The sequence below is a fragment of the Aulonocara stuartgranti genome, assembly GCF_965226115.1.
Source record: "Aulonocara stuartgranti genome assembly, chromosome: 10".
NCBI classification, from domain to species: domain Eukaryota; kingdom Metazoa; phylum Chordata; class Actinopteri; order Cichliformes; family Cichlidae; genus Aulonocara; species Aulonocara stuartgranti.
Genome location: NC_138946.1, coordinates 17,482,909 through 17,501,019, shown reverse-complemented (window position 1 = coordinate 17,501,019; position 18,111 = coordinate 17,482,909). Strand labels below are relative to the sequence as shown.

Below are 18,111 nucleotides of genomic sequence, written 5' to 3'. Positions count from 1 at the left end.
GGGACGTTGATGGAAACGATGAATCAATGTGATAAAAGTTAAAGGGGAGAACAGTGGGGTCCCAGGGGAGGTGTGATAAAAATACAGTCAGGTTTCCTTCAAGGGTGTCAAGTAAAATACCAGACTGTGCAGATTCACCACAGTAGGTCTTCATGCATGATTTACACCTCTATTTTATAGCATTTTATATCAATTTTATTTACATTTTGTTGCCAGAAGTCTCATGAAGAGAGATCAGAGGTATGCTTAGAGCCCGTGTTTAGGTGTTATTGTCAAACTAGTGTTTGGATCTGTATCTTAAAATCTGCTTTTCTTTATGCATCTTTATTGGCATCTTTTTTGATTGCAGTGCAAATTCTGTGGGTGTTAGCCTCAGAAAAAAATGAATCCTCTAATATTTTACATACAATGAACAAATCATCACTGGTTTTCATACTTTAAACACAATTCACAGTTTGGAGACAGGCGGGCACTGCAGCTTGTACAGCAACGTAAAGTTTGAAGTACAGGGTGCCCTTGGTGCTCTGGGATGTGACGGTGGTCTGCAAATTCATGCAAAATTCATACGAACATGAGGGAGGAGAGTTAGTGGTGGAGGAAGGATTTCGACTGAATAGAAGGGTGTATGCGGGTGGGAGAAGGATATAATGGTATGGAATAGACAGTGAAGAACTAAAAAGGGAGTGGGTGTGTTAGAGAAGCTTGTTCATATAAAAGCTCCCTCTCTCATTTGTGTTCCCACATATCCCGTGTGTTTCTGTGGACTCCTGCTTGTGTGTGCGCGTGTGTGTGTATGTGTGCACTTGAAAGACAAGAGCAGTGTGTGTTTGAGCCCTTGCAGCACTGAGGACTGATAACTTCACAGGATGCATCGGCTTCTGGTGGTGACCTTAGTGTTGGTGGCCTTTTGCAGTCTGGAGACCACAGCTTTTTCAGCTTATGACAAGATAGTCACCCATAGCCGCATACGGGCCAGGGATCAAGGGTAGGTAGACTTAATATTTTTCCTATCACCTTGTTTGCAGGTGCAAGAACATAAATTGTATGATCTGGCAATAAAACAGGTTAGACTACGTCAATTTTTAATATGGTTTTAAATCTTACTGAGCACTACAGTTTCATGAACAGATCAGTCATATTGATGAAAAATAGGAAATTCCGCTTGATCATCAACATATTTAACATGCAAAAATCAACAACTGAAGTCCAGAGAAATCCAAATACTGTAAGAAATAACCCTTTCTAAAAAAGTTTTAGTGTATTTCTTATTGAAATATTCCAAATATTATTAATTGTGTATTTATTAATTATGTAATTAATGTAATTTAAAATTCACATGTAAATTGAATAAGATGAATCTTCTTTAAAATCATATTTTGGATTAAGACTGATGCCAAAATGATCCAAATAATTCGTTCCGCTTCTTGGGTGGTTTTGACCTTACTGTAAGTACAGTACACTTGCGGCACACATTACTGTAGCAGATACTGTACATTAGTGCTTTGTCTGCTTGATTAATAAAGCACCATTATTACTTGCTGAAATAAATGTCTGCTAACTTGAAAAAAAACCCACAAAGCAGACAAAAAATGCACATGCATCAAATTTTGGTTTTGCGTAATACACCGTATGGACAAAAGTACTGGACCACACCCCTTTATCTTTAAATTCACGTGTTTGGGGTATAAAATCTAGCAGCTACTCACACAGCCTGTCCTTACAAACATTTGTGAATGGGAAAGGTTGTTGTTAAGAGCTCACTGAATCCAAGTATGGTACTGTGTTAAGACGACAGCATTGCAACAAGTCAGCTCATGAAGTTTCTTCCATCCTAGAAATACCACAATGAACTGTAAGTGGTATATTTGTAAGGTGGAAGCAATTAGGAACCACATCAACTCAGCCATGAAGTAGCAGAGTTGATGTGATTCCTGTCCTGCAGCTCTTAGTGTTTAAAAGCTACCAAAACTCTGATGACTGCACAGCTCTAAACCTCCTCTGACATTAACATCAGCACAGAAAGTGTGCTCAAGGAGCTTCATGCTTATCAGTTTCCATGAGTGAGCAGCTCCTGTACTCGTCATTTGCCGGTGACCCAGTACTTTTGTCCATATAATGTCTTATTAACATAAATATTGCATATTGACATGTGTAAATCGCTTTTTTCGGCCATGCATTCTTTTCCATTTCATACATACACACCTCCCCACATCTTCTCACGGTCTTTTTCGTCAACTTGTCTATCCTTGTCGCCTTCCTTCCCCCTGCTACGCTTGTACAGTTCCATATCCTGACCTTCCTGATCCTGTTCCTTACGTTCTTTTGTTACTCCCACCTCACCCTCTCCTCCCTCTCCTCTCTTACAGACCCAATGTGTGTGCTTTGCAGCAAGTCACAGGGACCAAGAAGAAGTACTTCAGCACATGCAGGAATTGGTACAAACGCAGCATCTGTGGCAAGAATACGTAAGTGTTTACTGAAAGACCGAATGGATCTAATTAGCGCATCTTTTTATCATTATTTGCACTGAATTAGACTGGTCTGATCAAAAGTGCAAACCACACCCAGCTTCATCACCCATCTATCAGCAGAAGCCCAATATGTTTGACCAAACCCTTTCTGCACCCTCAGACTTGTACCTCAGTTTATCTGAACCTATAACATCTCGCTTTCTCCTCTTAACCTTCGCTTTAAAATGAAGTTGCATGGTTCAAACCAGTAATGTCTTTGTGCATTTATGAAAATAATAAGAAACCAAACTTTAAATGGTAAATGGCCTGTATTTATATAGCGCTTTACTAGTCCCTAAGGACCCCAAAGCGCTTTACATATCCAGTCATCCACCCATTCACACACACGGCAAGCTACATTGTAGCCACAGCCACCCTGGGGAGCACTGACAGTGGCGAGGCTGCCGGACACTGGCGCCACCGGGCCCTCTGACCACCACCAGTAGGCAACGGGTGAAGTGTCTTGCCCAAGGACACAACGACCGAGACTGCCCAAGCCGGGGCACGAACCGGCAACCTTCTGATTACAAGGCGAACTCCCAACTCTTGAGCCACGATCACCCCGTCTTTAGTGTGCTTGTGGTGGATTTATTTATTTAGGTTATTTACTGCAAAATAATTTCATAAAATATTACATGAAACGCACCTAAAGGAGTGTAAGGCTTAGTTGGAGCTGTTCTGGTATACTTAAGTGCAGAAGCAGCAGAAAATAACATACACACTTAGTCTCTGTCGTTAGCCCACATGCACACACAAGAACACACATGTAGACATACACCCGTCTGTTTTCAGTCATGCAGTCAACTGGAGCACCTGTTGCGGTATCGATAAGGCTGAAAATGGGGTGTGAGCTCAGGGGTGAGTCATTTTCTCCCAAAACAGTACAGCAGTAGACATGAAAACAACCAGGAATTACTGGTCAAAACATGTGACAGTAGATTACGAGAAGCTAGTAGGGGTTTCTAAGATAAGAAACACAATTGCTTGGCCTCATCATTACATCACTACCAAGTCCCATTAGGCTATTTACAAATTATTTTTGTCAGATCTTTATGTAATGTGAATATGGCATATTTAAAATGTTTAAATTAAACAATTTCTAAAATAGGATTTTGTTAGCCGAAAAAATAAATTTCAATGCATTTAACTTTTTTCTGGTTTATAACTTAATTTGTTAGTTCATGCAAAAGGTTTGTAGTGTTACAAACAGCAAAATCTACATCAAAGATAAGTACATTTTTCCCACAGAAAGCACTTTGCTAAACAGCTGGAAGTGTTCAGTATATTCTCCTCTTATCTGTCTCACTTTGCAGTGCACCACTGGTGATAGATTGGATCACCCAGAGAGATACCCTGTTTTGCTTTGGTTAGTTGTTTTGTTCTTTTCCAGCGCTAGTGGGTCAGTCACACACTTTCACGTTTAATCTTTTTCAAATGGTTTTGTTGCTGTTGAGCATCCTGAACATATTTCCAAAACTAAACTTTGATCTTACACCGCGGGTTAAAAGCATGTGTAGTTTCAGATCACTATACCAACCTAAAAGTATTAACTATTAACCTAACATAGTTTGGGAATTGCTCATGTTTCTCTTGATATAATGGTACCATAGGATCTTTTGAGGATTTCATTTGAATTGAGCTGTTGGATGAAAGAAACGGTTTTTCTGTTAAAGAAAACTATTTGCAGGAAGCACAGGATGTGTGATTAAAATTAAGTGGACTTTATAACAAACCACTGTAAAAGTCAGATTCTTAAAGATGTATTTAGAGGAAGTCCACACCCATCTATAGAAAAAAAGCTCTTCTACACAATATTAAGACCAGACGGATGAGGATGGAACAGAGACTGTTCATTAGTGATTACAGAGGATTTAAAAAAACACTCCAATGTCTTTATCTGGTGCCAGAAAACCCCACCTAAAGCCTTTGTATGAGTACAGTGTGTGTGTGTGTGTGTGTGTGTGTGTGTGTGTGTGTGTGTGTGTGTGTGTGCGTGTGTGTGTGTGTGCGTGCGTGCGTGCGTGTATGCGTGCACCAAAGCCCCATATTTGCACATCTGCTCATCTGGAAGCCACATTGAGTTGTTTCATGCTGTGATGCAACCAGGGGCTTGGCTACAGTGCACTGGCTAATTCTGTTTCAGGTCTCTGTTGAATCTATTATCCTGTCAGAGCGTAGCTGGGGAGCAATGACTTCATACCTTCCTGACGGCCAGTCGTGGAGGGGTATTTATGTATTTTATATTACCGAAATTAGTGTCAAGGCAAAGAGGGATTGCTCTATAAGCAACATGCCTCTTTGCACAAAATGACTAATTCAACACATTCAGCAGAATCAAACACACACAGAGACGTTTATCTATAAACACACAAATACTAATTAAATGGATTAACTTTGCCAAGCTTGAATCTTTGTAGAAAGTGTGTGTGTACATGCACATGTGTGATTGTGTGTGAATAAGGTTTTCAGTTGAGGGGACTTGAATCTACTTGCATACTGACTGTGGTTGTGTTCCTTGCTTGTTTGTTTGTAAGAATTACATTTTTATGTTACATTTTATGCAGTTAGAAGCTATGGTTGAGGTTGGTGTACTTGCAGTAAGCTATTTTTTAAAAAAGTATTGCTTTGGCGTAATTTATCAATACTGGCGATTCCTGAATAGAAAGCAAACTATTGATAGACTGGTTTACTGTAAATCATGAAAAACTAATGTGCACATGTGGAAATACAATTTTTCCATGAGAAAAAGGCAGGAAAACCTCAAGTTCTGCAAAGTGTAATGAAAGTGTAATGAGCTCAAAGAAAAAGTCGAAACTAATTTCCGGAGCTGAAAACTCAGGAAGTGTTTCAAATTAAACCCCAGTACAGGTTATTCACTTCCTAGTTTGTCTTAGAAAATGTTCGTTAACTGGGGACTAATCCTAATCAAATGCTGTCAAACCATCTATGGTTTGTTTACTCTCAGTAAAACTTCTCACATTAGAGCTACAGTACTGTCCTGTGTCTCATTATATTAGCCTTCTCACACCTCATTCTTTCATTCATGCCAATGCAAAAGAGTGCCAGCTGAGCTCCTGTTATGAGCACAGCTTATCTGGTGCTTATCTTGCATTTTGTCATGGAACGGGGAAAGTAGGACCCAAACAAGGGACTCTTGGATGCAGACAGTGAGTGTATTTACAGTGCAGTAAATAATAACATGACAGTCAATCCCGTGCGCGTTCCCCAGTGTCCGTGCTCTGTGTCTCTGCTCCCTTTGTGCCTCCATACAACGTGCTCGCTGCCCTCTTGTCTTTGCAATCCTCTTGTAGAAATCACAGAGGCAGCCGTTAGAAAGCCCACAATTATGATAGACTCACCCTTTCGACTGACTTACTGGGAAACTGACGGGAAGTCTTGCAACGATCCAGCATCCACGGGAAGCTCAGCCACTCTTCTAAGTAGCTCCCCCAGACGAGGCTGATCAGCAGCAGGTGTGTGCCATCATCCTCCTCGGGTGTGGCCAGCCTGGCGGGGACACACTCACCAGGCCTGACGGTGATCCGGATACACACACACACATATAAACGCCTATACACACAAACACACACAAAGAAGGAAAAGAGGGACACAAGCACCACACATAAACAGCCCAAGACAAACCCATAAAAAAAAAACAGTCCACAAACACTCATGAACCCTGGGTCACCAGATCCAGGTCCATGACACATTTCTTTGAGTTACGCTTTTACAAGTTTTGATAAGCCTTTATTTCCACCTAAAATCTAAATGAAGACACCCGTCTGTTTTTTTTAGAAGTGAAATTAAAGAATGAAAATCTGTGAAAATGTTTTCTGGAAAATTTACAGACTACAGGATTCGACTTGACAAGTGAGACGTCTGACAGCAGTGTACCACAAAAAAGAGAGGAAACTAAGTAACTTAGAGTTGTCCATAAAAATGTATCAGATAACAGTCTGTTTTTTGATAATAGTGCTTACACATGGTCCTGTAATTTTTTTCTTTCTTCTTTTTAAGACAGAAAAAAAGTTACTAGAGATCTTCCCAGTCACCAAATTTTTCTCGATTAACCTCCTCTTGGGACTTTTTGAGCTCTTTGTCACTTTTCTTGTGGAAACACAAACCATGTAAATGTTTTTTTCTCCTTTCCAGTCTGCTTAACTTGTTGGTTTTTTGACAGTTTTTTTTATGTTTAATTCATGTCAAACTTTTTCATAAGTTTACTATGTGGTTTTCAGGTCAGCCAGTGTCAAGAGTTACTTCCTCATTTGTTGTTTTCAATGCCCTCATTCCCAGGGCTCCTCATTATCTCACAGCTGCACAGGTTTTTTTTCAATGACTCATTTATTTTAGTTTGTTGAGATGGTATAGTTTTGTTTCGGTTCATCACCTTGTGTTAGAGTCATGTAGACTCTTGCTCTGTTTGAAATTTATATGATAAAGATGCACAACCCTGAACAATTACATTTTTTATTTTTGACATTTTATATCTGGATTAAATTAATCTATGTTTTTAATGATTATCTACTTATTGAATAACTCACTGCTCTTTTAATGGTTTGGCAGGGTGGTTGTATATGAATGCTGTCCAGGTTATATGAAACTCGAGGGTACGAAAGGATGCACTGCAGGTAGGTGGATGGCTCAACAGATTCATTCAAAATCAACTAAAAATTACAATATATTCAATATGAATATTTCCTCTGGTTTCTCACAACTCTCAACCTTACCACCAGTGGCTCCCATTGACCATGTGTATGGTACACTGGGCTTTGTCAAGGCTACAACCACACAGCGATATGCTGAAGTCTCTAAACTGAGAAAAGAAATTGAGGGAAAAGGCGCCTTCACCTTGTTTGCACCTAGCAATGATGCCTGGGATGAGCTGGACCCTGTGAGTAAACCTGTGTTTAAAACCTTAAAGAGAAATGCATTTACAATAATGTCTGCTCAAACACAGTTATACTTTGATGAAACTAACACTGTGATTTTTAAAGGCTCAACGATCTGCACTAGAGAACAATGTGAACATTGAACTCTACAACGCTCTGCATTACCACATGGTAAACCACCGTGTCCTCACCAAAGACATGAAGAATGGCATGACTGTCAGTTCCATGTACAATGAAGAGGGACTGCACTTCAACCACTACCCAAATGGGGTCAGTTTATGAACGGTGTAGACAAGCGCAATGCTGCATGATTATTACAATTATATCTATAAGAGTCAATTAAGCCATTGATTGTTTGATCTTCATAAAATATTTACTTCCTAAGGTTGTTACAGTGAACTGTGTCAGGATTCTCAATGCTAACCAGCTGGCCACAAATGGTGTGGTGCATGTCATCGATCGGGTAATCAAGGCCGTGGGGAACACCATCAAGGATCACTTGGAGCTCAATGAAGACCTTTCTTCTTTTAGTGTATGAAACTATTCTCAAAAAAGTTTACAGTTGTACAGTTCACCATTAACAAACAGTAACTTTTATCCAACTCATTATAGCATCTGATTCTTAGAAAAATGTTTACATCGTGTCTTGTTCCCCAGGCTATCGCATTAGCTTCCAATGTGATGGACAAGCTGGGTGAGCCTGGCCAATACACTTTGTTTGCTCCAACTAATGACGCCTTTGACAAAATGAACCCAGACTACTTGGAGAATATCATGGAAGACCCAGCTGTTGTTAAAGGTACAGTAAAAATGTGATGCCTTAATGAGAGCATAAAGTACAACCATAACATTTTCACATTGTTCCTGTGGCCTGGTAAATATGCTAAAAAAAAGGGCCACTACTACTATGAGCTACTATGAGCTACTATGAGCGTGTGCGGCAGCTTCACACAGCTCATAGTAGGCCCGCAGACAAATTGATATGAAGTGGACTTTGAACTTTGAACTTGTTTTTGAATTGACAAATCCAAAAACCACACAAAAAACAGCTTATCTGCTTATTTGCTGAGTCATGAATACAGGCATGAAGTCAGTGACAGGTTTCTTCTTGGAATAAAATACAATACAAATTTTGCTTCTGTTTCTAATGCATTGCTTTTGCAGGCTAAATTTGTTGGCGTAGCTTGATAGTCGGGCTCAGCTGTGGCATAAATACATGCCTAAATGTGAATAATGAGCACAGAGAACATTGATGTTTGATTCATCTGCATACCTGTAATTCCTGAATAACACATCACAGCACAGGCTTCACATAATAATTAGATACTTTAGGTGTGTAATTTGAGTTGCAAACCTATGTTCAACTTGTGTTTATGTTTATTTAATTACTCAATTAAATGTAATTAATTTAGCCTCTTTCACACTTTGACCAACCTTGTCAGCCCTGGTGAACTACCACCTGTTAAAGAGTGTCCAGTGTGCAGAAGCAATCATGGTAGGATTCATGTATGAGACTGCAGAAGGCAGCAGCATAGAGATTGGCTGTGACGGTGACAGTCTGACTGTGAACGGCATCAAGATGGTCCTGAAGAAGGACATTGTAGCGACCAATGGCGTCATCCACCTGATAGACCAGATGCTGATCCCATACTCAGGTACAAACACATTTTGAAGTTGTTTAAATCGTTTGGCGTCTTCCTTTTAATGGGTCACAGGCATATCTTTTTTGTATTGTTCATGTCAGCCAAGGAAGTGAAATCGTTACTGGAAACCTCCCAGAGCACTTTCAGCAGCAAGTTGTCTGAACTGGGCTTAGCTGAATCCCTGGGTCCAAAGACAGAGTACACCCTCCTAGCTCCTTTCAACAATGCCTTCACTAGTGAGTTGAAACATGTTCTTATCTATAGAAAAGTAGCACTTTTTTGTGGTTATAATATTTTGTCTTTTACAAACCAAAAATATTATAATGTATGCCACACTTTTAAATTGCAAGGCATTTTGCCTTATTTGATCAGGATCTAAAACTATCCATCTTATTTAAATCTCTGACATTTCTCTCTGTCAGGTGAAGTGATGTCAATGGACACAAACACGCTGAGACTCATTTTGGAAAACCACATCTTGAAGACAAAAATGAAACTGAGTGAGCTTTACAACGAACAGACGCTGGAAACAATCGCTGGAAAACTGCTACGAGTCTTCATTTACCGCACTGTGAGAATTCTGTGTGTGTGTGTGTGTGTGTGTGTGTGTGTATTGTTACATTAACCAAGTGAAATCTGAAAGAAAAAGAGAGAAACCACAGAAAGTAGTAACTTAGTCTGATTTATGTGAGCCTTACCAAGTGTGTGGTATATTGTTGCTGTCTTTAAAAATCTGTAAACATCTAATTACTCCAGCTTTTGGCAGATGAAGTGTGTTTCTGCTCCACTAGATAGCATATTAGAGTCAGCTGGGTTTAATTTTTCCACAGAAACATTGTCTTATTGTGATTGATGACAATCAAAAAAAAAGAAAGGCTTACAGCCCTCCTCCACACAAGCAAATAGTTACCAGATTTGTACAGTGAATTTTAAACCTGTGGCTTAACTTTATGAATGCTCCTTTTTTGACAGGCTGTGTGCATAGAAAACACATGTATGGTCCGTGGCAGTAAGGAGGGGAGCAATGGGATGCTCCATTCTGTGAGGTCTCTTATCAAACCACCTGAGAAAACTATCTATGAGCTCCTGATTGCTGACGGACGTTTCAAGTAAGAGCAAAGTATCATTCTAAAATACTTGTTGCTGAAAATGATTTCTCTTTGAGTCAAGTGAGATTTTTATCTCCAGTAGTGGGGATGGAAACAGTGATCGCACATTGCTTGTGTGCGTAATAAAACATCTTTTTCTGATGCTGTTGATGATTCACTTTCAGCAGAACATTTCTCACTGTGTAATTAAAGGCACCAGTAAAGGTTGGTGATGAAGAACTGAGGAAAACAAATCTGTGACTCAGTGGGACCACACGAGAATGCAAATCTCATTCAAACCCTCTGCCTGAACTTCCCTGCTAACACTATAATCCTCCCGGCTTAAAAGGGAAACCTTTTTTTATCTGTTCTGATATTCATTGTGTTATTGCAGTTAGAACCATTTTGCTTGTGGAAATACACAAATATAGAATATAAATTTCTTTCTGTCTGAACCACAACACTAAGGCTGTGGTGAAAATATACTTCCAGTGGACCATTAAAATCACCTGATTTCCACTAACCAATTATTGTAAACACTTAAACTGTACATTGCTCTTAAACGTTGTGCCTATTTTATTCCTGCATCCCTGATTTTCTTCTTTTCTTTCTGTTATTTGAATGACTGTAGGAAATTCCTGTCGTTAATGGAAACAGCAGGTCTGTATGATCTGTTAAAGCAGGAAGGCTCTTACACCGTCTTTGCACCAACGGACGATGCCTTTGTCGACCTCAGCAAGGAAGACATGGCTCTGCTCAAAAGTGAGTACCCCACTGCAGTGAGCACATATGCACTTATCTTTTGAAAAACCCAGCAATGCTGTCAATGTATCTTCATCTAATAGGGAACTATTTGATGCAGAAATGAGAAAAAACCATTGTTTAACATTGTGCAAAGTATGAATTATAATTCCTTCATATTGACACCGACAGGTGATCTAACTGTTCTGAGAAACATCCTGCTGTACCACTTCAGTAATGGGACCTTCATCAATGGAGGATTAGAGGGAGGAGTTACCAATCTGCTCAAAACCTTCCAGGGCAAGAACCTGCAAGTTAAATCTGTATGTCATCTTTTAGAGTTTTTTTTTTTTTTTTTTATAAAAAAGCCAGCAACGAGTTTCTAAATCCTTCTGGGAATGTCATAGAGCGTTAGTTTCAGATGTATCAGCTAATGAAACTCATGAAATCACTCTTAGATTAATGTTTAAAATTCAGCCCACGGGCAGAAAAACTTTTCAAACTCAGCTCAAAGTGTGATTTGCCTCAGTTTTGCATGTTGGACAATTGTAGGATATTAGTAACGTTAATAAATGGAATTCCCAGCTCTCACACTGCATTCTTCTTAAATGACTTAAATATTCTTAAATTTGTGTGAAGGTAACGTTTAATTGTGTTTGGTTTTACCAGGTAGACAGCTCTATCCATGTCAACTCTGTGGATGTGCCACACAGTGACTTGATGGCAACAAACGGTGTGATCCATATTGTGAAGAATGTTCTTTATCCAGGGGGTAAGAACGTGTGCTGTGTGTTCACCTGTATGCCTGGTTGCATTCTGCTTGTTTGATATATATTAAATGTGACGTGTATTACTTACAGACCTTCCTGTGGGCCGTCAGGACCTACTGATCCTCCTGAGGAAGCTGATTAAGTACATTCAGATAAAGGTAGTGAAGGGGAAACCCTGTCTGTGTATTTGTGTAGAGGTTTTACTGGTTGACTTTTGAAGCTTTCATTCTGTTATGCTTTTTGTTTTTTAGTTTGTCTCTGGATTTTCTTACACTGAGATCCCGCTCACCTTCATCAGTAAGTTCCCATAATATCACTATCACTGTATTATGTTTAGATATTTTTGCCTGAGCAGGAACCTAAAACTAATTTTATTACTTTCTCAGAAAGGACTATCACAACAACTACTCATTTTGTTGAAGGTAAGACCTAACTACACAAAGGACTTGAGTCTGCACTTATTTGATTTACAATCTGCAGTGATCATAAATAACAGACATTCCTTTAAAACAAATGCATATTCTTTGCTCAACAATACAAATATGCATAAAGTGAAATCTGTCTTGCAATGACATTAATAATTCATGTCTCATAGGAGGTTTCTCAGAGAAGTAAGTACGTACCAGTTAAAAGTCTGGACACTCTTACTTGTATATTAGACAGGGATTGTAGGTCTTAAGACATATTATTTGTTGTTATATTTGTATGTTTTTTAATCAAACAAATGAATATAAGAAGGAAAAATCAGTCTTTGCTTGGATCTTTTGTGGTAATACTTATGTAGAGGCCATTGTTTTGCTGGGTGGGTTCAGAAAACAAAGGGTTTTTCAGATCTCAAGGGGATTTTCATTTTTATCTTTTAAGAAACCATGTTCATAAGATTTAAGGGCTACAATAACTAAATCTAAAAATACAACTTTACAGTGATTATACAATTGATGTGCGATTACTCATCTGGGTAGAGAATCCTAACTATTCCTCATACTAAGCTACGTAAGCTAAATACTTTATCATTCTTGAAGTATTTATAAAATCACACACACACACACACACACGAAGAGAGAGAGAGTATGCATAGTATGCAAACGGCTACCATACAGCCATCATAATTCATTATACAATGAGAACAGGACAAATCAACAATTGACAATGACTAATTAATATTAAAATCTGTAATATAATGTATTGTTTGGAGTTTAGTCTGTTACTGTTACTATTTTTACCATTTCTTCTTGGAGCAACTGTAACCCACATAATTTCCTTAGGGGTTAATAAAGTATTTTGATTCTGATTGTTTCAGGATGACCTGCCATTATCCAATGACACATCTGCTTACCTGCATCTTTTGCTCGTTTCTCCTCCTCTTCTTTTCTCTTTTTTCTAAACTGAGCACCTGATGGCTTTGAACTTTTCTTGTCCATCTTGGTTTTAATTTTGCACTGCAGTATGAACACCCATCCCTCAACCCGAGGATCACCACAACATAACCTAATAAACCTACACCTTAGTTCACTTTGTCTAGGGTGTATTTCTGCCATTTTGCACAACCCAGGATTCAAATCATGAATACATATGTGCTTGGACTGAAAACATTATGAATGAAATGTGGTCTATTTGGAAGCAGCAGGTCTCCCTCCCCTTTCGACGTGTTGTGTGTGAGACTTTAAATCATCAAACTATAAAATATAAATTTTAAATTGTTATTGATCCCTTTATCCCTAGTGTATAGTTTTTTTCTTACTCTTCTTATATTTATTGTTTGTTTACTTGCACTGCTGTAACTGGAGCCTCGTCGTCTCGTCTCTCTATATACTGTACTATCAGGCGCACTGAGGGCTCTCGCACTCACGTCTCGCATACAGAATTTCGAAAAACCATCGGCGCAAATAATAAGTCTGTATCATAATGTCTGGTGTTTTCATGTTTGTTGGTTTGTTTTTATTTCGTTTTATTTTGCGAGCTGGTTATTAGATGCTGCTCCAGCCAGCCAGAGAATCCCCCCACCACCCCGCCCTGTCCTCCTTGTGCCGCAAGCAGCAGGCGCACCTAGCAAACGGAGGGCGCCCTTACTCCCAGCAAATGGGCAATAGAAAACCGATCGGTGCCTATGCCATCCCCAGTATGCGCTGGCATGATGTCGGGGCAGCATGAGTACGAGCAATTTTTTTATTTATTTTTTTGCCGCCCCCCACAACGATGCCGCTCCGGGCAACCGCCCGTGTCGCCTGTATCAAAGCCCTCTACTGGACATGATCTTGGCTCTGATTACTAAAAAGGGCACTTATCAAGCAACCTCAGGCCAAAGAGCAGCCTTCTGATAAAAATGGAAATCTTTCACCTTTCAGCTGGCTCTTGTACATATACTGTCACACACACACACACACACACACACACACACACACACACACACACACACACACACACACACAAAGTGATATTTTTGGCAAACGTTTCTTGGGGAAGGTTCTGGGGTTAGATGGGGATATTTTGTCAGATGTCACATCTCATTTATTATAATTTAAGCCAGTAGTTTTTAAAGCTGAAAGACTCTAAACCAACTAAAGAAAAAAGTGAAAAATTCTCATACAGTCCTGATTATTTCTCAAAGTGTGTAAGTGCAGGACTGATTAAGGCCTCCTTTTTTCAGTGCTGCAATCACTTACCATGCTCATGCCATCTTCTTGGTTTGAATGCATGTTCTTATCTGCTTGGAAAACTACACATAATAAAGAATTTGAGGAAGTTACACCCTTATTCCCTACATTCTTGACCGATGCTGAAATTACCTTTCCCTCTCTACAGTTCCTGAGTCAACAGTGATCCGCAATGTTACCCGGGTTATTTCAGTGGAACCATCTATCACTACCGTAAAAAGAGTTATCGAAGGGGACCCTTCACTTCTCAAAGACATCAAAACGAACTTTTCAATTACTACCAAGATCATCAAAGGGGACCCTACACTTACCGAAGTCACCAGAGTCATAGAACGGGACTCTGCAGCTTCCAAAGTCACCAGGGTCATCAAAGGGAACCCTACACAGACCAAAGTCACCAGGGTCATTGAAGGAAACCCTACACAGACCAAAGTCACCAGGGTCATTGAAGGAAACCCTACACAGACCAAAGTCACCAGGGTCATTGAAGGAAACCCTACACAGACCAAAGTCACCAGGGTCATTGAGGGACAGCCTTCTATTACTAAAGTTACAAGAGTTATTGATGGTAATTTTCATAAAAAATGCTTATATCATTCATTTTCCATCATAGATGATCAAATTTGAAGCTAACAAAGTTTTTGGAACAGATTTGATGATGTTGCCTTGAATCACAGGTGCTAGTGTTGGTGGAGATGGCAGCACAGGTGAGTTTCCTTTGCATGTTTACTGATTTGAAGACTGTAGTAGCATTAATCTTAGAGCGTTCATGCACCTTCTAACAGATCTGCATGATGATATTAGCCACTGTGTGTCACTCTCTTTTAATGCAGATTTAATTTCACCTTTAATCACATTTTTGTGTGGTGATCAGCTACTAAGTCAGATACTGTTTGCACCATTCTTTGTCTTGAGTTGATCCTTTTGTGAATGCCTCATCTTCAGTAACTACTCTCTCTTCCTCTATGGTGTATACTGCATTTCTTAAGAATAATGATGACCAGAAGAAGAGAGAAGGGATTGTAAAGCACATGCATTGACTTGGCTCTTTTGAGCACAGTTGTTCAGCCATGGTCTTCAACATTTTTTTTTTATTGTAAGGCCTGAAGTTTGGATTTTGACTGCCGGTAGAATGAAACCAGGGATGTGGATCGTTTACATCCAGTCCTTCTCTGGCTGGCTAAGTGGCAGTCAAAGCCGCCATTGCTGCTTGAACCTGTCATCTCAGTTTCTCAGATTTGTGAAAGCATCCACGACTGCTGTGTTCGACGGGGTGAACAATGGCAGACTCAAATCCTGACAGAGATCACAGGAACTGGGCTGCAAGGTTCTACAAGACACTTTCAAAGTGTCTTGTAGTGGTGGAAGGAAATGTGATCCTTCAACAGACTAATCAACATAATCAACAAACTAAACAGACAGGGAGGTGTTGTTTGATGACGGTTTAGATGGCTGGATCATAATTTGAGTTTGGAATTAGAGATAAAACATACAAGCAAAACACTAAAGGAGAGAGGAGTTAGCAATTAACTCAGCAGTAAGGCTCATGACTGAGGTACCCAAAAGACGGACAAGTGTTGACTGGAGCAAGATTTACACAAAAATGAATTAGTCCTCATTTCGGACTGGATACATCAAACTGCTCTTTATTGTTTTTGTGTTTGTTTGTGCTCGGAAAGCCCTGTTTAACAGCCTGGTTCATGGGATTGCACAGAATATGACGACAATCTTTGGCAAGCATGCAAGGAACATAGGTTCATTTTTGCAATCCATCTGCTGGATAGACATCCAATTCCATCCTAGTATAGATGTTGTTGTTTCTTAGGGGAGGTTGCACATCCTCTATGTTGTGGCATGTATGTGTGAGAATTGTGCAGTGTGCAAATTATATTATTATATTATCAGACCATTGGGCCATTGTCTTTTGGGTACAATAGCAGGTGATCTTTCAGCTGCTTTTCTGGTGTCTTGCAGCTTATTTCTTGGGCTAATGGTACTGTGCGTCTGTGTGCAATTTGTGTATGTTCATAAGCTTACCCATGTGTGCTTGACTCTGTGTTGGTGGTGGCGGAGGAGGTACAGTATTTTATGGGGTGTATGTGCCTGTCAGTCTGTCCATTTGTCAGTCAGTACTTGTACAGTTGCTAAGTCGTTAAATGACTTTCAACACCCTTCTCCGCTGCCGGTCTGAAGGTGGAGCCAGACACACCACGGCGAACGAGCCTCAGATCATTGAGGGTAATGTGTCCTCCCATAAACACTTTATACCAAATAGGTTTATTTCAAATGTTTAATTTCCTTAAAATGATCATGATTATAAATCTATATTCAGTGCAAGTGGATACCTCAAGGTAGGAAAGTAATCATGAAGCTTTTTTAAAAACTGATTTGACTCAGAACATGATTTCGGATTTTAGATGTAATGGTTTTGTTTCAAACGTTCAGGCCCAGACTTTTCCAGGATCACTACAATCCACGGAGACCCAAGTCTGATCGATGAGGAGTCTGAGAGAATTAGCAGAATCATTAAAGGTAAGTGCTTTGACTTTAATTTTGTGACATACTTGTCTGTATATCTCTAATATACAAACTAACCATATTATCTCTTAAATTCGCAGAAGGAGGTAGATTTGCTGCTGCCAGGAAAGCTCCAGGTAACAGTATAATTACTTGCTGATGCATTCACAGCCTTTATCTTCTTAATACATTTTGTTCGCTCTGCTTCGTCTTTTTCAGCTGGAATGAAGAGGCGGGCAAGGCTGGTCAGGCGTCACCATAAGCCAAGGGAGTGAATCTTGCAGAAAGATAAATGCTTAGGGCTCACCACAAGGATTGTATGCATCTCCAGCGCTCCTGGTCGAGCAGTGGTGGATTGAAAAACCGCAGATTGAGATTAAATTAATTTAGCCATTTCTTAATCCAAAGAACCATTAAGTTTGTTTGTTATTCCATCTGAGGCACAGTTCGTGTAATAGCCATACGATTAAACTCTTTATTTCCCTAATTTTGGTGTGTAAGGAATAGTGATTTTTAATGTGGGGGCAAAATAGGGTGAAAGGTGAGGTATATTGTACGAGAATTGTTGTTTGTTTGTTTTTTCGATATCACTTTGCAAACAGATTAGTACAAAAGAGTTTTGTATTCTTTTGGTTTGTTGTTTTTTGTCATATGGTGCTCTGTTTTAAATAGTGTTTTGCTACCGGTAGATCTTCTACTGTACCTCTGTAAATTATGGCATGATCATTTTAAAATGCCACGATGGGGTTTTTTCTATCATGATGGCGATAGATCGACAGATGTTTCATACTTTTGATCGGGAACTTGACTCGTGTATGTCTATACACAATCAGACTTTACAATCCTATGTTTGTACCTTACAAACAAGTGACCAATAAATGTGTGAATACAATGCAGATTATGACTAAAGAAATTCCTTTCATCTACTTTTCCATTATCTAACATGGCTATTCTGTCTGTAGAGCTACATCGTGTATATGAATATACTGAAAGTAAAGTGCTGGTGAAAAACCCCCCAAAAAAGCATAAAGCAATCAAAAGGTTTTCAAGAGTATTGACACTAAATCAGATGAGCTATCACTTCCTCAGACAGATGTCTATAAACCTAAGTTTCATTTTCATAAGAGTCCATAGACCTGAAATCAAATGTAAAACTGAATAACGTTTTTACTATTTTTTAAATGGTTTAAATAAGAAATGTTCACAATTATATCTCATGTATATTATTACATTATCCAAAGTATTATCACTTACAGTATATTTTTAATATGTTAATATGAGTATAACATGCAGGTT

The 18,111-nt window shown here is 39.3% G+C and overlaps 1 protein-coding gene across 2 annotated transcripts; it reads left to right on the top strand.

Moving 5' to 3' along the window:
- The first annotated feature begins 665 nt into the window (after positions 1–665).
- postna (periostin, osteoblast specific factor a) lies at positions 666–17,711 on the top strand. 2 transcript variants are annotated; one of them, XM_082549117.1, is made up of 23 exons: positions 666–985; positions 2,367–2,465; positions 7,077–7,141; positions 7,247–7,404; positions 7,508–7,672; positions 7,788–7,934; positions 8,060–8,201; positions 8,845–9,057; positions 9,147–9,281; positions 9,468–9,616; positions 10,018–10,154; positions 10,765–10,895; positions 11,067–11,197; positions 11,544–11,646; positions 11,735–11,802; positions 11,896–11,941; positions 12,031–12,066; positions 14,447–14,866; positions 14,976–15,005; positions 16,492–16,536; positions 16,744–16,830; positions 16,917–16,952; positions 17,035–17,711. In XM_082549117.1, the coding sequence occupies exons 1-23, from the start codon at positions 867–869 to the stop codon at positions 17,088–17,090; spliced, it is 2,718 nt and encodes a 905-aa protein (XP_082405243.1). In that variant the 5' UTR covers positions 666–866; the 3' UTR covers positions 17,091–17,711. The 2 variants fall into 2 exon arrangements, with proteins under 2 accessions (XP_082405243.1, XP_082405244.1); XM_082549118.1 differs by lacking the exon at positions 16,492–16,536.
- The last annotated feature ends 400 nt before the right edge of the window (positions 17,712–18,111 follow it).